Source organism: Cheilinus undulatus, linkage group 3, assembly GCF_018320785.1.
Source record: "Cheilinus undulatus linkage group 3, ASM1832078v1, whole genome shotgun sequence".
NCBI classification, from domain to species: domain Eukaryota; kingdom Metazoa; phylum Chordata; class Actinopteri; order Labriformes; family Labridae; genus Cheilinus; species Cheilinus undulatus.
The window spans coordinates 14,679,594-14,706,746 of record NC_054867.1 but is presented as its reverse complement, the minus strand read 5'-3'; the positions used below and the strand labels follow the sequence as shown (position 1 = coordinate 14,706,746).

At 37.6% G+C, this 27,153-nt stretch overlaps 1 protein-coding gene across 3 annotated transcripts in view; it reads right to left on the bottom strand.

Annotated features, from left to right (window-relative positions):
- Positions 1–1,714: 1,714 nt before the first annotated feature.
- The window catches only part of foxp1b (forkhead box P1b), a 206,310-nt gene continuing 180,871 nt past the window's right edge, over positions 1,715–27,153 (bottom strand). For all 3 annotated transcript variants that reach the window (XM_041783699.1, XM_041783698.1, XM_041783700.1), the window contains 10 exons: positions 26,767–26,874; positions 19,515–19,602; positions 17,810–17,893; positions 11,743–11,947; positions 11,513–11,589; positions 10,790–10,891; positions 8,175–8,296; positions 7,299–7,368; positions 6,940–7,106; positions 1,715–2,770 (listed from right to left, as the gene is read on the bottom strand). In XM_041783699.1, the coding sequence (XP_041639633.1) occupies positions 2,626–2,770; positions 6,940–7,106; positions 7,299–7,368; positions 8,175–8,296; positions 10,790–10,891; positions 11,513–11,589; positions 11,743–11,947; positions 17,810–17,893; positions 19,515–19,602; positions 26,767–26,874 (1,168 nt within the window). In that variant the 3' untranslated portion in view covers positions 1,715–2,625. The remainder of the gene's footprint in view (positions 2,771–6,939; positions 7,107–7,298; positions 7,369–8,174; positions 8,297–10,789; positions 10,892–11,512; positions 11,590–11,742; positions 11,948–17,809; positions 17,894–19,514; positions 19,603–26,766; positions 26,875–27,153) is intronic.

The window sequence follows — 27,153 nt, the reverse complement described above, 5'->3', positions numbered from 1 at the left end:
AGTTAAACCCAGTCAGCAAGTTCATATCATATTCTTATTATAACTGGCCCTAAAATATGAGGTCTGCAGATTTCCTCCAGTATAAAAATGTAAACTTAACCTTGATGATATCAAATATGACTTCAATCTATTATTTGAACTTTTATTTACTATTTTGACATTTTATATTTATTATGTTGACTTTTGTCTCATATTTTGACCTTTTCAACCTTTAATTTAACTTCTATCTAATATTTTGGCTTTTTCAAGTATAATTTTAACTTTTAATCTCATATTTTTGCCCTTTAAGGTGCACCATTTTAAATTATAAGTCATATTTTTGCCTTAAAATATGATTGTGACTTTCTTTATTATATATTGGCCTTTTAAAAGCATTATTTTAACATCTAATTTCATGTTTTGACCTTTTAAACTAATAAGTTAGACTTTTTATCTCAGCTTTGGAGCATTTTAACTTATCATTTTGACTTTATAAATCTAAAAATCATTTATCATCAGTGCTAATTTTTTCTCCCCATGATTTCTTACTGGTGAAAATGAGGTTGACAGTTTGGCTGAATGCGGACCCTGTTAGGCCCTTGGGTTAGACCTTAATTCAGAATCCGACCCCTTCTGTGATCTAGTTTGACACCCCTGTACTAAGTTTTTACTAATGCATGAATAATGCATTTATAATTGTGTCAGGCCAAAACCTTGTATCTCCATTTTTTTCATAAACAAGTAAATTAGGCCATCCTTTACAACTATCAACTTTTTTTTTTTTTTTTTTTTTTTTTAATGTATGTATTTGAACATTTTTGAAGTTAATACATGTCAAAAGGATGCTGGATCAGTGCAAATTATTTAAAAAAAAGAAGAAGCTTTTTTTCATTCACTAAAAAGGGATTTTGGAGATTTGAGGTTTTTGCCCGGGTTCAGCTTTACACATCACTGAAACATTAATAGCTTTGTTTTTAAATGGCATATGAATTAAATAGCAATGTTTTATAAATGAAAAATGATGTTTAACTAATGCTTAACTAATGCATCAATAACACATTTATAACTATGTTTATAAATGTAATTGATAATGGTGTATCAATGGGAACTTAAGCTGCACTTATGCATCATTAAATCATTTATAGCTGTGTTTCTAAATAATATAAAAATTAATAATGCTTTATGAATGATGGGTAAAGTATTTAATAATGTTTACTTATGCATCTATAATTGTTATGCGAATTATTTAATAAAAACAATTATTATTAGAAGTAGGGCCACTGCTATAATGTGTGAAGGGAATCTATAATATTTATGGGGTTATTACATAAAAAGCTGCACATCTGTATTGCATTTGTGGTTTATTACATTCGTAGGCTGCTCTTACTCTGGCGGCCGTTACAGGCCTTTTTATCCTTAGCCACTGAATGGAATTACAGAGAGAAAAAGCAGACACGTCTGATAATCAGTGGCATTTGTGTTAAGAAACCAGATTAAGCCGATTTACTGTAAATCATTATCTCATTGTTACAAACCTGACATTTAAATTTTCCTTAAAAAAACAAGCTTGTAAATGATCATAAATTGTGTTGCAGCTCAACAAACTCTGCTGTGAGGGGCTGTTCTACTGTATAATTTCATAAAGATAAATCATAACCTGCATGATTTCTCTGTCATTCATTCGCATCTTAAATTAAACTTCATTGATGCGTGGAGAGCGCCTTCATTATGATTAGTGCATTACCAATGGACATCATGAGCGGGGGGGCGTAAAAGGGAAGAAGGGTGGGCTACACATCAGACTCCTGACTTTTTTTTTTTTCAAAGACTTTGGAATAAATGACAGAAAAATACTACTTGGTATCAGACATTCGGCTTCATGTATGCGTTTGAAAGAAATACATGAAAGGAAATCATAAACATTCATCATCAAGTGCTGACCATACAGAATCTCCACAGCTTAGGCATGAGGTCTGATCAGTTCAAAAGAAAAAAATACCACAATTAACAGCATTGAAAGTAAAAGATACATTTTGTTGATGCTTAAAAACTCTCATTCCCAACAAAATATACACCCAAATAAAAACAGCATCCATCCCAAAGTATAAAAAGCATAACCGATGAAAGTGTTGAAGGCAGTGGCAATTAACAGAAGTCCACACTAGTCCTCACACACATACACAGAACATGCAGGGCGTGTAAATTAAACGTCAGTCATTTCTCTTGAGTTTGTGGTCAGATGTGTTTGTGGGTGGGTGGGGGGTGGTAGAGACAATATCCCTCCTGCAGTCCAATGAATACAGTCTTCTCTGGCTGCACAATGAGGGTCTCCCACCACGTAACGCGTCACCCCCTGTACCAAACAAGTGTAACCACCACATGATAAGAAATAAAGCTTTTCACTTGTAGGCGTAACGTGAAATCAAAGTAAAAAGTTATCTGCATAAAAAAAACTCATGTAGGGAGTATTCTGTGTTTTTGTATGTTTTCTCTTTGTATTGTAATGGCACTAAAAAGTTGACTTGGAGACATTTTAGAGCTGTCAACAGTGGCTGAGACTGCAAGTCAGTGTTTTAGAGGGCTTCAGTCTCCCACATGACCCAGACTGCCTCTGCCTCTAAAGCCAGGGAGGGGGCGGCACGAGTTTTACAGCATGTCATCTTGGCCCTGGTCGTCATCGTAATCTCTGTGGTGATCGAAATCTGGACTGTGATTGGCAGTCGTTACCAGGGAGAGGGGTCCTTCGTGGTCTTCGGGGTCCAGTGGCTCCTCCTTAACGCTGGTGTGATGCCTGGGGGAGGAGAGGAAACTGAATATAGCTCCATTCTTTGAACGTTTTATGGACTCAGGCATAAAATATTTACAGCTGAGCTGATTCTGTTTATGAAGAATGAAACAGGGTAACAAAAACAAATGTTGGACCTCACTGCTGCTGATGATAATTAGCTTTCTTTTAAGGTTTTCCAATCCAGGCTAAGCTGCGGGCTTTTTTATTTCATGGCACTCGACAACAGGGTATTCACTTAGAACTGATAAATGAGGTAGATTAACAATGTGAGACGAGAAGAGAAGAGAATGGACTGTCGGGAGAGAGTGGACTGCTGTTGTCAGCCTCCTGGTGGCGAATGATCAGCGGCGCGCTGTGTGTTCCCCTTCCTGCTCGTTAACATGCACAACCTGCAAAGCGGGTCTCCAGAGGACGACCCTGAGCCGGCTTCTATCATTAATCAACTTCAAGCAAACACAGCGACCAGACACTGCTGTACAGGCTTTAAACTCCAGAATTAATGCATATTTTCAACCAAGTGTCAATAAGGGAAGAAAAGCTCTGGCAGAAAAGGCGCGCAAGGAGAGCGGCGGCAGCGCACTCGGCACAACGCTGTGATAAGAAACAGAGCCCTTAAGAGAATAATGACACTGTCACTTGTAAACAAGGCAAAAACATGAGCCCCCCAGCTCACAGCCTGGGCAAAAGAGCCACTAAAGAGATGAAATCTGCCAAATTTCTCATTACAAAAAGAGAGAAAGCACGGAGAGAGGAGGCCTGGCTGTGGCAGAGAGGAGAAAAAACACAAAACAAGGAAAAACACTGTAAGCAGCTGCAGGGGAGCTGCCGCTCTAACCTGTGGTGCCAGGCTGTTGAAGTGAAGCTAGAGCGATGTCAGGATGAGGAACTAGGCTCATTTAACACCAGAACAAGGGAGAACTGGCAGATCCTTCATCAACAAAGCCCACGTTTGATTTATTCGCACTAGGATGTTGTGTTATTTGCAACTTTTGTGATGGAGACACTTAAATGCAAATGAGCTGACATAATTTTGTGTAAATTATAAAAAGGGAATAAGTAAAGGCAGCTTTTCTATCATTTTCACATCAAAGTAACGCTACAAGTGCTGTTGCCTCAGGTCTGACTCTGTGGCTGCAGGGTAGACATGAAATTGTTATTATTATGCTATTGAACTGCATGCTGATTTTACACTTTGCTTATAATTAGCTGTCTCTGGGTACCTGATTCTGTGTGGCTGTCCTAATTTCTCCACAGTGTCTAACAGCTACGTCCTGTAAACCAGAAGCTCCATTAGACATATGGAAAACAAATGTGGTAATAGAAAAGCAGCATATAAGTTTAGCGCTTATCCCATGAGCCAGACGAGACTGATGCATTTATCTAGTGTATGTTTATTTAGAGCTCGAATTAAAAAACTACTACAATGAAGTTAAGAAGAAAAGAAAACAGGTAGTGTATCTAATTTAGTGCTTTTATACATCTTATACACATATTAAAAAGGAGATTTTGAGCTCTATCCGCCTGAAGATAAAGAACAGAGGGGTAGAGGGAGAAGCAGGCAGCCTTTAGGCCAACACACCCATCCTGTCTCTGCCTTTCCTGTTCCACAGCCACGCTCAAAGCTATGTTCACAGTGATTAGGGATGGCACTTTTCTCCATTTGGCCAGGAGCTCATTACTGCACATTTTTTGTTTTCAGGCAGAAATTTCCCCCTAGCTCAGACATTTCAGGAGACCATTCCTGAGTCTACCCATGCTGCACATCGGTGGTCTGCCCCCACATCTGGAAATGATGCGGTGAACGCTGTATTATTCTAGGCTTCAAACAACTTAGCGCACACGCCTGTACAACAAGTGAACATGGAGCTGTGGTTTCCAGGCCAACATGAGGGTTTTAGGTGATTTTCAGTGTTGGAAACATTTCTGAAAGTGTTGCAGCTCATCATTTACGCTGTCAAAGCCAACTGGTCTAACACTGCATGTTCTGGCGTGTTTACCAAATTTGACTGCTGATTAAGGCATGACTCAGGACACAAGCAGGAAAGTTTATATACTCACTGTTGTAATAACAGAAGGGCTCCAGCCTCTTCTTATTCAAAAAGGTGGAGTTTCCTTCCTTTCTGACCCCACACACCTCTCTATTCCCTCTTTACTTGATTTATCATCCTCTCTGCATTGTTTCTGTTTCATCTGGAACCATGCCTTAAAAAATGACCCTTTTTGGTGGCCATCTGGGTTATTTTCAGTTTAAATACAGGGCATTCAGAAAGTATTCAGACCCCTTCTATTTTTCCCAGTTTTGTTTTGTTGCAGCCTGATGCTACAGTCAAAAAATGTCATTTTTATTCTCATTAATCTACATTCATTACTCCATCATGACAAAATGAAAACAGAATAAAAAAAAAATAACAAATTTGTTAGAAATAAAAACTGAAATTTGACATTGGCATAAGTAATCAGACCCCACAAATACACTTAAATGTAGCCCAGTTTCCTTCTATTTTTCTTGATCTTTTCTGAGATGTTTCTACACCTTGATTTGAGTCCACTTGTCTTAAAATGAAACTCATTGGACATAATTTTGAAATGCACACATCCCCCTATAGAAGGCCTCATGGCTGACAATACATATCAGAGTGAAAACCAAGACATGAGGTCAATGGAACTGCGTGCAGAGCTCAGAGACAGGATTGTTGACAGGTCTGGGAAAGACTACACCGAAGATTCCCAAGAGCACAGCGGCCTCCATAATTTTCAAATGGAAGAAGTTTGACACAACTAGGACTCTACCAAGAGCTGGTTGCCTGGCCAAACTGAGCAATCAGGGGAGAAGGGCCTTAGTAAAAGAGGCGACCAAGAATCTGATGGTCACTTTGACTGAGCTCCAGAGATCCTGTGCGGTGATGGGATAAAGTTCCAGAAAGAGAACCGTCACTGCAGCTCTCCACTGATCTGGGCTTAATGTCAGAGTGTCTAGATGGAAGACTTTCCTTAGTGTGAGCAGTGAAAGTATGGAGTTTGTAAAAATCTCCATGTGAAAACCAAGCAAACACCACCAGTTTTTGATCAAACTGATCATTTTAACTCTGTGTCTACTAGGATATGTGACTCAACACTTAAACACTTTCACCTTCCTTTTAGTTGCTCATGTGCCACCTTTAGAGCAATTTCATACAACATTAATTAACCTTTTTGAGCCAAATATTTTTTTTTTTAATGTTTTTACACCACAATCCTTGTAGCGGCCCTAGACCATTTTGGTCAGTGACAATGTAAAGCCTCATTTAGGACTTCTGTTAAATGTAAATATTTCACACATCTAAATAACTGATAATCTACTGAGTACAAGCAAAAATATAAATGAGTGATTATCCTGGTTTTATCCCCTCCTCTGGGCACAAGCATTAAAAGCCTGACCATGAAAATAATAAAAATCAGATTCATAGAGAGGTTAGCCACTCTGACATTAAGCCCAGATCAGTGAAGGGCTGCAGTGATAGTTGTCCTTCTGGAACTTTGTCCCATCTCCACACAGGATCTCTGGAGCTCAGTCAGAGTGACCATCAGGTTCTTGGTAACATCTCTTATTAAGGCCCTTCTCAACCAATCTCTCAGTTTGTCCATGTGACCAGCTCTTGGAAGAGCCCTGGTTTTGTCAAACTTTAACTGCAATAATCCTGTCTCTGAGGTGGTTCCTTTGGTTTTTGCTCTGATTTGCATTGTCAGCTGTGAGGCTGAGAGGTGTGTGCCTTTCCAAATTATGTCCAATCAGTTTCACTTACAACAAGTGGACTCAAATCAAAGCGTAGAAACATCACAGCAACAATTGTGAGAAATGGGAGAAACCTGAGCTAAATTTCTACTGTTCTGCAATGCCAATGTCATATTTCAGTTTAAATTTTTTTATTTATTTGCAAAAAATTCTAAAATTCTGCTTTCCCTTTGTGATGATGAGATACCCGATGAGGATTAATGAGAATACATATAATTTTTTTCAACTGTAGCGTCAGGCTGCAACATAAAATAGACAAAAAGTGAAGGGGGTCTAAATACTTTCTGAATGTATATTAAGCATGTTGCTGTCACAGTGGAGTAAGCAGCTGAAACTCTTCTCCTACTCTTGATTTCTTACACTGACTTTGGTCAGGAGAGAAAGTGTGAATGCCACTCACATAGCTGGCAGGGGAGAGCGTCCCGGGCAACTGTCACTGTCGTTGCTGTTTCCATGGTCCATTGCTCCATTCATCTCCTCACGGATGGCGTTGGCCAGGGAGATGAGGGTGGGACTTCCAATGGAAGCAGTAGTGTATAGAGGTATGTTGTTTTCTGCCATTGAAGCCTGAAAAGCAAAGCCCAAAGCATAAAATGTGAAACGGAAGAGAGTTGTCAGCACTTTCTCAGTTGCACATTACTTCTTTCATACCAATACACACTCATCAAAACAAAGAGTCAGAGGCAGAAGAGATGGCGAGCTCCTTAATATTCACTGTTTTGTAGAGTTATGCTTAATATGAAGACACTTTTTTCTTACCTGGAAGGCAGCAGAAAGGGTTGGACCATAGCCCAGGCCGGTCTGAATGTTCTTCACTAAGGCTGAACTTCTGCAAGCAGAAAAAAAAATCCAATTAAAACCTCAGACTCATGTCTCACCTAATGTACATTTCTCTTCTACAGTATTGTATTTCATAAAAGGAAATCAAAGCACTCTGTGTAAGGACTAAATACATTTACTGGTGTGCTAGATATCAAAGCTTAAGTCTTAAGATGTTGAATCATTCCACACTACCTCATAGCTATCTTCAAAACAGAGACATGTAATGGAAGCAGATATCATGAAAGCACGATGAATGGCAAGCTGGCAAGCATGATGGAAAAGGTGGTGCGTAGGGGGTGGGGGTGGGGGGGTTGCCTGTGGAGTTTGCAGGGAAGGTGGAAGTGCTTACTGTACAGAGTTCTCATCAGCGTTGCATTTCCAAGGGTGGCCTCTCTGTATGTGACGGCCACGCTTAAACTCCTCATCATCAACAGTCCAAAAGGACCCAAACTCATCTTCTACTCTCACAAAGCACTTATGCAGGGAAAGGTTGGTGCGAATGGCACCCTGGTAAAGCAAATCAGCAGGAAGGGGGAGGGGCAGCCAGATGCAGATGCAGTGATGGACATCGAACAGACAAGAGGACGGACACAGACACAAGGAGGAGGGAAAAGGATGAGGATCAAAATAAAATAAAAAGCCACTGGGAGTTATGAGGAATCACCAAAAGCCTTCTTTAAATCCTGAAGGGTTGGCAGGCCAAAGCAAGCAGGGACTTGTGGCACAGAGACAATGACAATGTGTAGCAGCAGCCTCTTTCTAAATGTGAGCAGTGAGACAAATGCTAGCCGGGGTTTGAAAGGCTCAACCTACCCACTTATCTTTTGAGGCCTTCTCTTTTGGAACTCAATTTCGTCGACTGTCCACACAGCCCCTTTTACGTTTTCTACTCGCACAAAACACTTGTGAAGACTAAGATTATGCCGGACTGCATTCTGCAGTTGGAGCAAAAACAGAGGGAGAAAGGAAAGTTGCTATCAGTGCTGTAAACATGTTTAAATATGGAGAAAAAGTCTTTGAAAGATGAAATATTTTGACAGGCAGTAGAGTTAAAAAAAAAACAAGGTTTTCAGCAGTAAAATATAACATTATGTTTCAAGTGACTCAGTTGCCACATAAATATTCTATTTATACCAATTCACAAATATACTTTCTCTGAATATTCTGTATAGGGCTGTCAAAAGATTTAACATTTAAAGGGATATTTCAGTAATTTTTACATCAGGGCCATATGAGGTACCTAGCAGTAGAAGTGGCATCAGCCTCCAGTGTTTTCAGTGAGGATTGGACCTTTAAGAAGTACTCACTGGTTGTTCTGGTCTGGAAGCTGTACAGCATAACAGATGGGTACAGTTTCTCTGTGGAATTTAAAAAGTTTTCGGTAAAAATGGGCCACAAAACAATGCTGGCTCAAACGTATGCACTGTGAAAAATTTTGAAGCATTTTATTCTTTACCCAGAAAGCCTCTTTGGCTACAGGTTATGTGCTCTCGCATTTCAGAATAGTGACAGAAACACAGAGGCTTCTTGGGAAAAAAACAAAAAACCAAAAATGCTCTAAAATTTTTCATAGTGCGTACATTTGAGCCAACATTGTTTTGTGGCCCATTTTGAGCAAAAACTCACTAAATCCCACAGAGAAACTGTACCCGTCTGTTACTCTCTGTAGCCTAGCTTCCTGGCCGAAACAACCAGCGAGTCCTTCTGCCACAACTACTGCTACGTAGTTGACTTGCAGTTTGGATACATGCCTGCTTTTAGTTGTAGATTGAAAATTATAACATGAACTTAACTGCAGTAAAAGGAACTTGTTATGGACTATAAAATGAAATAAGAGATCATTAAAAAGTTCAGATGACCTCTGCCTTGTCCACTGAGCTGTCTGAGGGTTTTTTGAATTGAATTGAGACATTAAGGATCAGTGGTGGACTTATTTTACATCACTGTGGCTGCAGAGACACGCCTACAAAAGTGTGTTGAAAGGGACAATAAAGCATGCGATTAATCACAATTAAAAATAATTAGTGCACTAATTTTGGACCATAATTGATCACAACTAACTCGATTTATCATATCAGCCATAATTTTGCACAAATATATGGACAATAAGATACATACTGATTTATTGTTATCATTTACGGCCAAAAAATGGTTCCACTTTTTAAATTGGTGATTCTAATGACATTCCTTATTCAAAACAGAACATTAAAACTGACTCATTTAGGTATGAGAGTAGGTAGGCCTACTTTACAGACCTGCATATAATATATATTTGTTATTCTTGAGATACTTAGTGCATTTGTTTGAGTGAATACTGTTTGTGTTTGTCTTACTATATAGCACCAATGTGCTGTTTTGGAAGGCAAAATGTAGCGTTTTTTCATGCATCCTGGTGAAATGATTTATGTTCTGTCTCTGAGTGTGTGTTAGTAGCACTGTTGAAAGAGCTACTACCCTTTACCAGAACATAATGACATTTTGCAGTGAGACTTTTTATTTAGCCCTTTCAAAATTTTTGCATTTTTACAAAAACACACGATTCTTCTTCTTGATTATTAAGCATGATTTTTATATCTATATAGAGGACTGTGGTTTTAGGGTTGTCAAGATTAATCACTTTGCTTGTGATTAACTACAATTTACAATCAGTGCACTTATTTCTTTAAATTGCGATTAATCGCATGCTTTAATGTCCTTTTCGGCATCCTTTGTTAAGCCACGTCAGGATCTCCCTGCAGCCACAGTGATGTCATATAAGTCCACCACTGTTCCTTAATGTCTCATTTCACTTTAAAACCTCACAGACAGCTCAGTGGACAAGTCAGACCTTGTGTTATCAAACAGTTACCAATTTACTGGTAGATTTTTTCCTTTCAATCCATAACAAGCTCCTTTTTCCATGGTTAAACTTAAGTTAACATCTTCAATCTACCTATAGATAGCATCCAGTAAGTCAATTACCCTTAGTTTAAGACAGGAGAAAAATCCAAACGTGACACATAAACCGTCTAAATGTAAATCAGTGGAATTTTATAATACAATAAATTGTGATTAACTACAGAAATAATGAGACTAATTGCAACTTAAATCTGTAATCTTTTGACAGCACTAGAAATAATACATCCCTCCCACAGAGAATGTTAGAACAACTGTTGAAAGTACCTGACAAAGAGCTGCTTTTCCAAACTTATGCACCCATTCAAAGAACATAGTGGCATTTTACAATGAGACTTTTTATTTAGCTTTTTTCTTTTTCACAAAAACACATGATTCTTTTCCAGATAACTGAGTGTGACTTTTATGTTTAAATTTAGAATGATTAATTTGTACCATCTGGATATTATTTCAACCTCAATGGTGCAATGGTAACTGTACTACCACAGTGTCTCCTTCTAGTTTAAAGATGTAGGTAAGGGCAGAAAACTTACCTTCCACGTCGCTGCATTGCGCCTGAAATATGCAAACATTCGTGTGAACCAGTTGTAGATTTCATTTAGTGTTAGCTGCTTCTCTGGAGATTCAAGGATTGCCTGAATGAGGGATAGTGACAGAAACAAACATTTACAATTTTGCCTCTTAAATAATTCAAAAGAGGCATGTGGGTTAGTGAGCGTTCTTGAGAAAAAAAAACAGACAACAACATAGAAATGTCTCTGTGAAGTGTTCTCCTCACTGTGTTTATAGAAGGCTTCTGCACTGCTCATTCAAGATGGCAGCTTTGAATATATTTTCTTTTGTAAGTGAAAATGAAGGGCAAGCAAAAACAATTTCTCATGCAGATTACAGGGCAGCAATTATGGCTGGCTCAGATTAATTCCTGAGATCCCAGATTACTGCAGCCGGCCTGTAATTGACTGGCCATCTTAAAACAGGTTCATCCCTACTGTTGTGTGAAATGAATTTGCAAAGAATCACAGAAATGTTTAATCAAAAGCATTTTTCATATGTGGCTGTTTTTGGATTACATATACACTCTTCAATGAATTACAGACGATTAATCTTCTCCACCAACTAATTTGCATTGAAATTTTACAGCAAAAATAAGTCAGTTTGAAACCTCATGGGCTGAGTCTCTAATTGCTGTATTTCTGACCATGACAAAGCAGGTTAATATCTAACATGTAAGCATGCATTAAAAGCATAAGCCTTACCTGTCGTATTAGAGAGGCGTATGTAAACGGTGGTCTGACGTCTGCATTCATGTAAAACTCTTTGTTCTGACTGATATCTGAAAACAGAAAAAAATGATCAGTTGAGCCCAATCAGGACCTCACAAAGCAGTTCATGTAAGCATGCTACGACTTTGAAGATGCAGCAGTGTTGAGAACAATGTCCCATGTACTTTTCTTTACATGCGATTCTGTGCGTACTCTTGATTTACCTGGAGAGATGGGCATGTTGTACTTTTCCGAGTAGCGCCGTCTCATGGGAGCTGCACTGTGGATGCTGTTGGCGGTGATGACTGAATGGGTTTGGGACAGCGGCGTTAGGGGTGCTGTGGGTGTGGTGGGGGTCTGGGGCAAGCTAAGAGGAGGAGAGGCTTCAGGGGCTAATTTGGACAGTTTGACGTTTGACACGAGGTTGAGCTGAAGAGAAGAAAAAACAGAGAAAAAAGGAGCACAGATGATTACTGCTGTGTCTTAGACCCTTAGAAGTCCAGACTAATTTGGCTGTTTTGTTCAAACCTGGGTTGTCAAAAGATTACATTTTTCAATTGCGATTAATCGCTTCATTTTATTGCATATTAAAATTCCACTGTCTTGTGTTTTAAACTGTTTTGGTGTCATTCTGAATTTTTCTGCTGTACTACTGATTTGTCTGTTAAAGAAGGTTGAAATGGACAGCAAACCGTGCGATTAAAAAATATATTGCAATTATTTTAGATCCTGATTAATTGTGATTAACTTGGTTAATCTTGACAACTCTTGTTGGTACTTTTCTTTGACAATACAAACCACTTGGCAAATGTTTACTATGCTCATGTTTGGTATCATTCTTTTAAACAAAACCTCAGCTTTATGAAATTAAAACTATTTGTTTACTTCAACTTACTTCTTTAGATATAGGACCTCCAAAATACACACACAAAAAATGGATCTTTAAAAACTGTTATTTAAGAAAACATGTAACCAAACAGGTGGAAATGTTCATTTCAAGAGTAAGAAATTTAGAAAATGTTGTAAATTTACATATAAAATTAGTAAAATTACACATATTAAGCCAAAAATTAACATATTTACACAGAAAACATCCATTTAGACATTTTTCCCAACTAATCCAGTGGTTCTCAAACTTTTCAGCCTGCAACCTTCCAAAATCAAGGTGTAAGAGATCAGAGACTCCCAATGTACCTGAAGGAGGTTGAGGCATAGTTGAACGCAGCCATACACAGTCAAGAATAGTCATGTGCAGATTTACATTTATAGTTTTTTTTTTTTTACGTTACTTTGATTTCAGCATAAAGCTCACCAGATTACAGTGTTTTATATTATATTAAACTAATTTTAAACATATATTCTTGTTAAATGTGTAAAATATAACATTTGAAATCTCATTTGTTTTTTAAGACTGGTGACTCCCTCCCAGTGTCTCAAGACCCCCAGGGGGGTCCCAACCCCTGGATTGAGAACCACTGAACTAATCAATAGCCAAGTTTAAATTTTTTTTAACGTAAGTACACAGAGAACAATATAGCATTTTTTGCATTCCAATACTGTAAGGGATTCCCAAACAGTGCAAATTTAACATAAGAAAGATTTAAAAGAGAGTCAAACTCAAGCTAAATGAATAGAAATATAATTTTATACATAGGATGCTTTTCCCCTTTTCAAAAGTCCCATAAAATGTCTTATGAACACAAGGAGGATTAAATTACATAGACTGCATTTTTATGGTATGGATAATCAGTGAATTAAAATAATAAAAGGAGTTTTTTCCTTTAAAAAATATATATATAAAATGCTGAAATTAGGAAAAAATGACCCATGCCAGTCCTGGACAGTATGGGACAATGTCCCCTCTGTGTAAAATTATTTTTATATCAAATTCAAATAATCTTATTTCCTCTTCTAACTGACCTGCTGACGTCAAACAAAAACTGAAAGAGAGCTTAAAAAAATCACTTTTCACACTAATTGATTACAATGTAAAATGTGGCTTTGCTTGCATGCTATCATGTAAGCAATATGGGGCATGATGATGTCACACACACCGGCATGACGGTGGACTCCAAAGGTTCATGATGATCCATGAACTTCTCTAAATGTTTGAAAAGCCTTCTCTCGCTCTTCTCAGCTCCCCCTTACTCTCTCCAGGCTTTCTTTTTCTCCTTGCCTTTGTTTGGACAAACGCCCCTATCATATTTATCTACTGCACAGGAACTAGTGAGAGTTGTGTAGAGAAGGGAAACTGACTGGTCAGAGCGGCAGTGAAAAATCATTCTTTCCACTCTCACTAAAAAGAATTTGTGCTACTAACAAAATGAAAGTAAATCACGAGGAATAATGAGCTGCTTATTGAGATGACCTGACCATGAACTATCCTATCAGTCTGACCTGTCATCTCGGCCAAATTGGTCTCACAGATGAGCTTTGTTGAACATTTTGCTGTAACACTGAAGCCAGCATATGACGGAAGCTATGTAGAAGGATGAAGTGAAGTAATAATGGCTTCAAGGTAAACTTATTATTCCAAATGCTCCAAAGGTATAGCGTATCTCTCTGCAGCTGTGATGTTTTCAAGCCAAGTGCCAAGCTTCCATACTGCAGCGGCAGTCAAGTGGAAAATTTTAGCCTGGCCCCCTGCTAGAGCTAGTAATTGGCAGGGAAACTATTGACACAGATACATATTCCAACAAAATTGTTCTAATTGCTAATTTGCCGAAGGAGGCCAGTTTCCAAATTAAACTTCAGTTCAGACTATGAGATAAAGAAAGAAAAAAAAGCAGAGACAGACACAGAGCTAAAAAGGGCAACAACGCTGGCGAGACATTATCCTTTGTGACATCATTTGTTGATAATTGATGTCAAGATTTTTGATCATTGATGATTCAATGAGGATGTGGAGGGTTTGACAAAAACAGGTAAAAGAAAATTAATAAAAAATATTATTTCACACAGAATTAAAAAATGAGGATATTAAAAAAAATCACCTTTTTTTATTTCACAAAAAAATAAACAATACTGAATGAATACATAGCAGCCTGCTCCTAACAGTATTAGGTTTGTATTTTCTTGATCTTCGCAGTATTATATATTGCTATTTAAGAATTAGAATCTATCAGAATCAGAATTTATTGGCCAAGTATTCTTACACAACAAGGAGTTTGACCCCGACTAGCTTTGCTTTCAGTGTACAGGAACTTAAAATTGCATGAAAAAAACTGAAGAAAGTATAAAAAAATAAGATTTAAATATGTGCAACCTCGTTTAAGTATCATTGCTAGTATACATAAGTCCATGTGCATTGGTAGTATGGTTGCAAGATGTGCAAATGGTGCAAGAATGCTGACTAGACATGAACAGAAGTATAATATTAAAATATTTTAGCCAGAATCTGCTCAAGCTATTTGTATTTTTTTCAGTGGTATAAAAATGTTGACTACATCGTCACCATCCATAGCTGAAGACATTTTATTTTAAATCATGAGCAAAATAAATCACTTGGGCATGCATGTTTCTAACACAATGCTATCAAAAGAATGGTGCTGCGGTGTTGACTTCTCTTCCTGTGGATTAGTAGGCTTTGTTTCATGTTTCATCCATATTCCATAGCAATAAACAGAGAGAGGCTTCAACAATAGGCCAGACAGGCTGGTAATAGCCTTGCCTTTGTTTGTCTCACCATTTGGGCTCACTCCAGTGCCTAGACAAAATGAGACTTCAGACTGAAATTAATTAAATGGTAATTGGTGATCTAATTATACTGGCTTTGACTCGGCAAGCTGCTAAAGAAAATAAACAAAAAGTCCCTCCTTAATTATGTATGGCGTAAAAGGTCAGATTTCTGACAAGAATGCTTAGTGACACTGAGTGCAGACACCCACCCACACACTCAGAGGCAAACACACACATAGAAACAGGCGCACTCACACAAAAACAAGCATTTCTAATGTGCTATATTTGTTGTGATATTCTCGTGCCCCCATCCACCTCAGAAGAAAAATGAATCCAATTCATTTGACATTTTGCATGCACAGTCTCAGTTTGTTTGTCTTTAATTATAACTAAATGTAAACCAGCACATTCATCTGAGCTGCTTTGTTATGACAGGTAGCTTCTTATACACGTCTTTATTATACGCAACAGCACTGAATTACAGGGAGGCGTATCTGGCATTACTTGAGCTCACAGGCTACTTTCATTCTGCATCTTCTCAGAGCATGTGTTTTTTTTTCCAGTCTTACCAAAGCTTAAGCTAGGACCTGTGCAAGTCACACCAAGTTGAAGCCAGACATATTGATCACAGCGTTTCATAACGACACATAGCAGGCGAAGCAGCTCTGGAGTAGGGATTGAATTAATTTGAATAAAAATGCCCCTTTGGCGGTGTTAATGCAAAGGCTTGACGCAGCCATTCCCAGGCCTCAGGGAGAGGGGGAAAGGAAGTGAGCTCAAGATGTTATCTGCTGTATCTATCACTTTTCATATACAAATCACCCGATGACATAGCCCTTGTTGTGCACTCCAATCCAAACAATCAGCGTGTGTGACACGCACAGCTTTAACACGGCCTATTGTCCTTCAGAGGGCTCTATATATTAAGCTGTTGCCGTTGGTGGGGCGCACATATAGATTCTGCGTGTCCACAGCCACCCTCCTGATATAAATAAATTATCTAATGATCTAAGTATAAATGATAAATGATCTCAGTATGCTGAAAGACTCGACGGCTTCATGGATATTGTGAATCTGTGTGTGATTTTAGATTCATGCCCTGAAGTAAAATGATCTGCCCACATTTGGCTCTTTGAATGAACTGGTATTGAGTCGGAAAAATGGTAGCAAGGTCCTTTCTTAAACATGACAAAGAAGGGCAGACATGAGAATGGCATATGTTTGACCTCGCCCCTCTGAGTTAGTGATTAAGATGAATATAATTTATTGTGTAGCATTTAAGAGTGATACAGATGAAGTCAGGAATAGTTCAAGGAGATAAAAACTGATCTGATCTTATATTTTTTCTAAATTTCCACACATCAACTGCAGCTATTTTTTGTGCACAAGGCAAGAAATTGAAGTTTATTTCTTATTTATATATGAATGTTTGTATACATTAGGGCTGTTGAAAGATTCAATTTTTAATCCAGATTAATCTCATAATTTTTGCAATTAATTGTGATTAATCACACCCTTTTTATCACATTTTAAAATTCCACTATTTTGCATTCAGAACTGTTATTTCAGATTTTTCTACTGTGTTGAACAAAGTGTCATAACTTCCTGTTTGAATACAGACCTTTCTTTATGGGTAGACCAAAAATATTTGACATGAACTTGACCACAAAAAAAGTATTTTGTTATCTTAAAGGAAATATGGGAACAATATAAAGGAAAATGTTTAATTACACATGGTGGAGATGACTTTAAAATGAAATAAGACATAAGGGACCATCAGTTGACTTACTCTACATCGCTTTGGCTGTAGGGAGAAGATTTTTTTTATCATGATTAATCACATGGTTCAATGTCTTGTTTAACAAGCACTGAGTAAGCCATGTCAGCATCTCCTTGCAGCCATGGTGACGTCAAAAAAGTCCACCACTGCTCCTTAGTATCTCATTTCACTTAGAAAAAACTCCCAGATAGCTCAGTGAACAAATCAAAGGTCATTTGCACCTAATGATATCAAACATTTGCACTTTTTATGTTCTCTCATCCCTTTTAAAGTTCAAGTTGAAGTATTCAATCAACCTCTTAAAGCAACTCAGTTTCCAATGACTCTTAGTCTAACACAGTAGGAAATAAAAAAGTGAAACATAAACTGTTTTGAATGCAATATTGTGGAATTTTAGAAAACAATAAAAAGGGTGTGATTAATTGCAATTAACTATAGAAATCTTGAGATCAATTGCAATTGCAATTACAATTCGTAATTTTTTGACAGCCCTAATATAAATAAATATAGTATATAAATCTATATATCTATATCTATATATATATCTATATATATATATATCTATATATATATAGATATATATATAGATATAGATATATAGTCTGATATTTTCTTTATTCCAACCTGGCTTAGAGAGCATATACTCCGTTGATTAAAAGCTCTAAATTGTTGTCCCTGCAGTATTTACAACCTGCTAAGAGAACAGCTGTTTTGCTTTAGCAGATAAATTAGAAGATGAAGGAAGAGATTAATGAATACATGTGTGTCAATTAACACAAACATGAGAATGGGGGAGGGAAAAGAGTGAAATGTATGACAGGACTGATGCTCACCGGCTGTGGAGTGGCTTTTGGTTCTGTGGACTTGACATGGAGGTGTGTCATCATTGCTTGCAGACGCTCTTTGTCTTTCGCTAGCTATGGAGGAAAAGAAAGCATCAAATATTTTTCAGGATCTACATTACAATTAAAAGCACATCTTTCTCCACCTAAGTAAAAAATAAGATGTATTATCATATATTGAGTTATAACTTGATAAACCTTTGTCCCTTAAAATCCTATTTTTAATGTTTTAATGAGCTTTATAAGCAACTCTACTGTTAAAACTTTCAAACCACCGGCTCCATTTTGAGATGAAAAGCTACTTTGTCTTATTGGGAATAAAAGCTCTGGCCCTTTCTACCTGTCTAGAAATGAGCACTGTCTTTTCTGCAGGCTTACATCACAGTGATGGACTGCATGCAGAGAAAGTCTGAGTGTGATAAACCCTGCTTCATATCTCTGGAGAATGCATCACCAGAGCAGAAATAACAGGGTGTCAGAGGGTGCAGTGTGCTGCTAGTAAAAACACGTGCTTTAACTTTTATACTCTAGTTATCAAAATGACTTCATTTATCTGGTTATTGGGGGGTAAAAAAGAAAATCTATCATTCAAAAGAATACTACATAAAGTCTGGGAAGCGACTGTAACATGAATACAAGGATCCAAAACACTTTTAAGAATCAAATTTAAGACTTTTTAAGACCTGAGCTGAGGAATTATATCACTTTTTGCATGGCAAATAGTCACAAATGAAAGGTGAGTGAGATTTCTCAGTACGCAGCTGAACGTCTGGTTTAATGCATTGTTAATAAAATATCCACTGATTTAGGACAAAGAAATGCTTTTGGTCATAAACACCCCAATTTAATGATTTCTGGCACATTTAATGCCTCTATTCTATCAAAATAACATATAGTCATTATACTATTTTTATCATTTAACATTATGCAACAAGGGGATGTGCTAAAATGATTCAAATAAAAAAAAAAAAGAACAATTGAAAACAAAAATTGCATAAACACATCTGAGCCTAAGTCCCCTCTAAGATTGAAGACTGTTTTATGGACTTGAATTTCAAAGACTTTTCAAGACTTTTCAAGGATCTGCAGGAACTCTGGGAATAATTAATGTCCTATAACACAGTGTCTTTAATTTTGATCATTTTAAATACATGCAAACTTTAATTCTCTTTTATATGACAAACATAGTGATACTCTCCTTATCACTGGACAGTGATCTGTGAGCACACTTAGAATATCCAAGGCTGTTCTATCTCAACAAAACTGACAAAGAAAGACGACACCTACATATTCAATCATCTGATTATCTAAACTTGTCTGCAGTGCACTGATTTTCGTTAAACTGTGGACATTTTTGTGTTGTCTTGTCACTTTACACCCTCATTATCAATGCAAAACAAACAAACAAACAAAAATCCTAAAAATAAAGTCAAATTAGAAATGTATTTATTCTTTATTAATAATTAGTATAATTAGTAAGTTTACCCAAACTTACTAATTATACAACATACTTATGTCTGATTCTCCACAAATTATTAAATGTTCAAATGATAATAGTTATTTATCTTGTAATTCTGCTCCCTTGTGAGCCCTGGCTGATAGTGGATGAACAGGGAGGGGTTCAGCAGACACTGAGGAGATGTCAGGGGAGGAAGACACACAAATATCTGGGCCAAAACAAACTCAGAGACAATACCTGCAGCTCCAGCTGTTGTACGACCTGCATTTGCACCCGACACTGGGCCGTGCTCCTGTCATCCAGGGCATGTTCATTGTTAAGATGTCTGGAAAACAAACAGACACAGGACAAAGTGTGAAACTCAATAAATAGACTCTATATTTCATTTTAAACTGATGTGAAAATCTCACATTTCAGAACAGTCAGATCTGAACTACAGGCCTACGCTGAGTGGTGTTACTTTAGAGTTTGAGTTTTAACTCGTTAATGTTGTTCCCACTTATCCCAGCTTCTCTTTGCATTGTTTGATATGCATTTCATTTCTGATAATTGTGTCATTAAAATTATGAGAAATCTAATATAGTCCGAGCAGACGCTGAGGACAACAGGACAAAGAGATGGGATCTGTCACAAACTTGAATTATGAATATAATTATTCATTATTATTTTATACTGGGAAGACTTTCTCTGTTCCTGTACGTTTATACTAATCTTAATAAGTAGCTCACTGGGTAGCAGACAGGCTTTTTTCCGTGATTTATATAAAATGGAGGAGATAAGGTTCACCAGTGAAGGAAATATGATTGGGGGAATTTTATCAGCAGCTACATGAATTACTGTTTGAAAATGCTTATGCAGAGGCATTTCATTAATCATTTAATCATAATCCGAGCAGGATGTTTGAACTGATTTCACAAATACCCTTTCATTTTACTACTTCATTATGCTCGCTAATGGATCCAATATATAATATATATCATAAATTATATCACACCTTCGGTGAACATGTAGGTCACTGTAGCAAGGCTTGTCTGTGTGCACACTGAGATGGGAGAGAGATGCTCGCCTTTTCTAACACACTTTTAGTCTTTTATTAAAAAAAAGCAAAAAAGGCCAGAAGTCAACCTGCAAAAACACACTGGGACTAATGTAGCTAAATTTAATGCTGTTTCATTGTGTACATACAACACATTAAAGTGATAGGGAATAAAGAATTGTGCCACATTTAAAGGATTCTGTTGAGCTGCACTAAATTAAATTTGTAAGGGAAATGTGATCTCTCCCCCTTAAGGCCCACCTATTGTGTTTTATCATACATTTATGAAAAATGAAAGTGATGTATTTAGCCTTAAAGTTAATTATCATGGCTTTAAAGAAGTCAAAAAGGAATATTTTTAGGAAGCATGAGCAGTAACCCTCTTTGCTGAGAGTAATTCAGAGTTCTCTCCGCTTCCAATTGGTTGGAGCTAAATAAATGCCAATTTAATTAAGTAGGTCAGTAAATGACACTGGTAAACATTTCAAAGGAGAAAATAATAGGTAAAGACATTTCAACTTCAATTTAACTGGCACAGATTGAATTTTCAATAAAGGCTGGACTACGTGAGCAGCTTTGGAATTTCTGTGTTCATAGGAGACATGTGCCTTGCTTCTTTTCATCCTTTGTTACATTCCACTTTATTTTTTCTAATGACATGGAGAGTCACAGTGCATAATTAATAGGAAATGAAATATTCAAATGGCCCTAATGCAGCCTTGAGAGGAGTGTCTGGACACGGGAGCAGGGGATACGGGGAATTGACAGTGAGAGAGACTATGAACGTTGGCATGTGTCACTTTCTGGACTTCAAATGAAGCCACTTTTAAAAGCTCTCTGGCAGGATGACAGCCCCCCCAATGTAAATTGCCACAATAAAACAAGTCAAACAGACATTCTTGCAACAGTAGGCTTTCTACATCTCACTTACTGTTTCTGGTAGGTTTTTTTCTCTTACATTTTTCAGTTAAATACACAAACCACAGCAAGAGTACTGTATGTCTCTGGATATTCATTAAATGCGCACTGGTTGGATAGATTTCTTCAGTCTTAACCTCCAACAGATAGAAAAAATAATTCATATGAATTATGTATGGGTACAATAAGTAAAATTTTCAACCTGATGTAATAAATAAAAATAAAATAAAATAGAAAACACTTCTCCTTGTATATCAATACAAACACGCACACACACACACACACACACACACATATGTTAATCACATTAATTAAGATTAATTAAAAGTCACATTTACTGAATTAAAATGTTTTCAATCATGATGGATCCCATGATTTATTGACTCTCTCAGCACTCCTTAGTTAACAACACATTTCCTTAAGGTCTCATTTCACTGTCAAAGACTCACAGACAGCTCGGTGGTCAAGCCAAAAGTCATCTGCACCCCTTATTTTCTTTTCAATCCATAACAGGTTCTTTCTTCCTGGGTTAAATTAAGGTAATCTCTTCATTATATGTATAAAAGTACGTCCGTATCCAAAAAGGAACTCAGTTGCCCTTAGTTTAAGACAGTAGCAAAACCCAAAATCACACAATACAATTGCAATGAGGGGAAATTTCAATTATGATGGATAGGATGCAATTATTGTGATTGACTACAGATATTCTGAGATTAATGCATTTAAAATTCTTAATCCTTTGAATATACACATAGATAGATAGATAGATAGATAGATAGATAGATAGATAGATAGATAGATAGATAGATAGATAGATAGATAGATGTTTTTATAGTAATTATGATCACTGTTTTTCATGGCTTTGACAAAACCAGTGTAACAGATATGATATTTTAATAGTTGTTATGGAACCGCTAGCTGTTGTGTCTAAAAGGAAGAATGAACTGCTACTGGAATCTGCCATTCTGCTGCTTTATCTAATTTATGTTGTGTTATGCTTACTAGTGATGGTTTAAAAATATTCACTAGCATTGGCCGCATGTTTCTTTTCTTAGCCCGATTACACTCTACTCCATCCCCCCACCACCGACCCCTGAAATATTGTGGACCCACTAGACATTTCCAAGTGGAGTATAAATGCGCTGTTCAGTTCCTCCCACCTCAGTTGCTTACTTCTTGTTTTGAATTAAGGACTCTGTTCATTCATCCATCCATTATCTACACCGTTTATCATATTTGGGGTCACAGGAGGCTGGAGTCAACCCCTGCTGTTATTGGGCGAGAGACGGGATACACCCTTGACTGGTCCCCAGCCAATCACAGAATTATAGAGGCAAGATGCTGGTAAACGCTGGTTTATTCACATTCACCTGCTGGCAATTTAGAGTCACCATTTCATCTAAAAAGCATTTTTTGGTCCAGAGGAGGAAGCTGAGAGAACTCATGCATGCATGAGGAAAACATGCAAACCTCACACTGAAAGACCCTGTCTAAGCAGGTATCAAAGAAGGAAGGCCTGAGGACTCTGCTGACTAAAAAAACACTCTCCATAAGGTGTATTTACTTAACAGTGAACCACTGTTCCCCTACATAATAAGGGAGAAAAGCTGTTAAAAATGGTCTTCCTGGCTATTTTACTAAATAGGCAACACATCTTTGTTCATTCTCTTCTGTTATTGTTCAGACTGAGAGCCTGGCAGCAGGATCTACATGCTGTCTGTTAAAGATGTGATCATTCCTCATTATATGGTGCCTATATGCGTCTTTTTTCATGAAGGGTGGATGGTTTGCAGTGGTCTATGTCCAAATAATACACAAAACAATACTATAAGTAGAGTTCAAATGTAAGACCTGCATAAAATGTTTGAAGTCAACAGCCAGTGCAGCCCTGGCACACAGGCACAAGCTCTGACCTCTGACCGGACACTGAAGAGAATAGTCATGACCCTCATAAAAACACCAGGCTCCAGTGTAAACCCAACCCCACCCTTATGTGTGCTGAAACCAAAAACAGGAACAGGCTTTGATGCCTTGTATTTATCAAGATAGTGCATGGAGGTATGTAATGTTTTCTTAAAAAGATAGAGTAAATACACACAAAGTTTAAAACAACATTTCAATCCTGTGTTAGCTGTTAATGTTGGCATGCGGAGCTGAAATCTGGTTGACATTAGCGTCCTCCTCACCTTTTTCTCCTCTCGTACACTGTGTTCTGCTGATTTCATACTAACAGAAATTTTGTGTGGATCTTTCACACATCCACACAAAGATCTCCTGAGTTAATTATTCCTCACAATCAGGGACTTTTGCAACAGTCACATAAAGCCTGGTGTATTCCTAATTTTTATCTTTGGTTTTAGGGAGGCCCAAAGGATAAGATGCTGGGTTTCATGTGGAAGTGCTTAGGGGTTTGAGAGTTAACACCTTGGTGAGCTGCTTGCACTCTGGCCTGCTGTTAAACAATGGCAGCTTTGTGCAGACTTTCCCCTAATGTTTTCTTAACATGTTCCAAGCGGTTTAAGCAGGCAACTTAAGTAAACAAGATGTTGCCATGATAAAAACACTTGTAAAAACATAGCAGAGTGCACTTAGAGACTTTTGAAGGCAGAGCTCTGTGGAACACACAATTCAACTCCCTTCGTTTTTATTTTTCAAACAAAGGGCGAGGCAACGTCAGAGCACAATAAATAGTGATAGATAAAGGGCACTCCCAAAGCTGTAATATGTTTATCGTAGTGTTTGTGTAGTTTTGTGTTAGTGTTAAACAGGCCTTCATAAATATTTACCTCTTGTTTGTGTTGCCTAACATATCATCTTACAATGAAATACAGACTTAGTTTTCATGAAGTAAAAGGTTAAAAAAAAAAAAAAATGAATACAGTCTTCACAGGTCAGACAAAAACTTTCATCTGAGGTGCTGTTATGCAGCACCTTTCTGTTATGAGTGCATGATGAAACAGTGTGGTTTCCAAGTGCTTCTTTCAGGACAATGCCATCGCCTCAAATCATCTCTGAGTCACTGACATGCTGCCACAACACAAAGTTTTTACACCCCCTGCAACCATGTGAGTCTGTACATGTACAGCAGTTACACTATTGTGAGTAGAACTAAAACAGGACTTTTAAAATGCATCCAAGCCTTTTAGTCTGACTGAATTCATACTAAATTGAAGTTCTTGAAATCCAACTACACACCAGAATAATCAGAATCAGCTTTATCTAAAAAATCTTTAAAAAATAAATAAATAAATAAACTCAAAAAGAAAGGATAAAGAATTCAGATTTAAATATGTACAAGCTCTTGTAGGTATGTTTTCTGGTCTGTGTGCTTTGATAGCATGGCTGCAAGATGTGCAAAGGGTGCAAGCATGTTGTCTAGACAGGATCAGAGTACAAAACATGCAAAGATGTAGGGAGATTTACATGAGGTAGAAGATATGATTTAAGATAGTTTATCAGTGCAATATGCACATGAATTTTACCGCAGAGAGCCTTTTAACATAATTTGCATTACAGTGAAAATATTTGTTCCTTGCAGCGTCTAAGTATGATAAATAAATTAAATTTATAATTAGTACGATAAGTCGATTAATCAGCACATGCATATGAAGTCAGGCATTTTACCGCAGAGAGCCTTCTTTCAGCATCAGTGCTACAGTAAAAATATTAATTTCTTGCAGCATTTGAGTACGTCAAATATATTAAATTAGTTTTGTACGGTAGCAGTAGATCAATTAGTGCAAATATGCATAAGAGGTGAGGTATTTTACCACAGAGAGCTTTCCAACAGCAATTGACTAATATGGTTGGAGATCAGTTTACCCCTGCATGTCAACACCTCTATCAGACCAGACTGGACTAAGACTTCTGCACATACTCTACAGCACTGCACAACAAATCGCAGCCTGAGGGCCAAATCAATCCCCCTACAGTGTCCATCCAGTGCCCAGAAGATTATAAAATTCAGAAAATGTGAGGAGGACAAATCTGTTGTGTTATTTAGGGTATATTTTTTTGCAACAACTTTTAAAACAGCCCCAAAACATCTGATATTGAAACAGTTTAATCAGGAATGCCTTAATGCTCTCAGAAAAGCTGTGCTTGCTGCACTCGTTGTACATTGAATAGTATCATTAATAACAGCTCTCTCTATTTCATTGTCATCCTAGCTGCTAATGCTAAAATTGAATTGTCATGTGTTCTATCATTAATAGCTGTAACTGCAAATTTTTCACTCATTGCTACCATCATCAGTAAAGTTATACCAAAATAAGAGGTACATTTATGTCCAAAACCCACCATAAATTTGTCTTTCATTTGTTGTTTTGGTGTTTCTCTTGTCCCTCTCCTTGTCTTGCTTTTTTCCCCACCCCTAACCCCTTCTAGGCTTTGGCAGAGAGCTGTTACCATGAGTGGTCAGCTGGACAGTCCAGTTTTTGTTGCCACTGTAACAGGGCTTAAAACTGCTAGTGCTTAACTCATGGTGATGAAGCTGGTCTTGATTATAATGGGCCAAAACAGACAGCACAGTCTAGACCCACCGCCATTTTAAAGTGTCTTGAGAAAACTTTGGTTATGAACTGGCCCTATACAAACAAAGATTGATGGATTGGTTGATTAAACAGTAGTAGCCTCAGATCAGTGTAGCTGATTAAGGATCCACATATCTCCCTTTGGATCTAGACTATAGACTAGAGTCAAAGATGTCAGGCATTGCAGAATAACTCAAGATTTTTGAGTTTTTGTCTGTTTTCTTATAAAAACTTCAGAACAGATGCATTGCACAAACTTTGAGATGGAGACACACTGCCTGGGTCTCATATCTTGAATTAAGAAGTCATTTAAAACCCCCACATCCAATAGCTTGACTTCACAATGCATGCAAATGTACTGACTGTTATGTGTTGAATCATCTAGAGTGGTGATTGTGTACACAGAGCTGATAGTAACTCTTGGGTCTGAGTCAGACACGTAGTGCTTCAAAACAAAGCTCTTTTTCAGGCTGTTTAGACCTGCTACACATTTGACAGTGAGAAAGTGCTTCACAGAAGAAGATTCAGACAAGACTAAGCTCTGTAAGTACAGCTACATGGTTCATTTTGAGAACTGAGAACCTAAACAACAAGGAACAAAGAAGTAAAGCACTAGAAAGGTGAAAGACAAACAAACCACTGAGAAAAGACACACACACCAATCCTCCTGTCCAGTGACAAGGGCAAACATGCAGAGCGCCCTAAGTGCAGGCTGCTACAGATAAACATCCTACTGTTGTTTGTTTGGGAAAAATGGCCCCTGTCACCATGGGAACTGCACTTATCACAGGAATTAGAGGTCCATGCCGTTCTCAGAGGGAAACCCCTCCACAGTACCCTTGTGAGGGAAGTGCCAACCCAGGCATCCACTCTCAGGAATAACAACCAGCTGCACCTGTAGTGCCTCTGTGTCACTGGGGGTCACAAAATATGTAATCGACCCAACAAAAAGGACAAGAAAGAAGAAGGCTGAAACACCCCCACGACTATGACTTATACTTACTTGAGGAATGACTGGAAATCGTCAAATATAGCTTCACATCCAGGCCACTTGCAAACACCATGACCATAGAGAGGGTGACTGTGGGGGGGCAGCTCTTCTGGTGTGGATCTGAAAGGGAAATACACAGAAGAATACAGGTTATTTAGATAAACAGATTTAGGAGTTTTATGGTTTAAGGCCTCTGCAAGACAAGGTGAGCCAACTTTATCCATAGAGCACACACAGAGCAATTCAAAGTGCTTATCAGAGTTTAAAACAGAAGTTATAACATTAAAAGCATTAAAGGATGGCAAAAAAAGCATATCTAAAATGAATAAATAAAATATAAAGCAAAATGATATTCTGCAAAAACAAGAAAATTGGAGCAAAAATATAAATATTGAATTA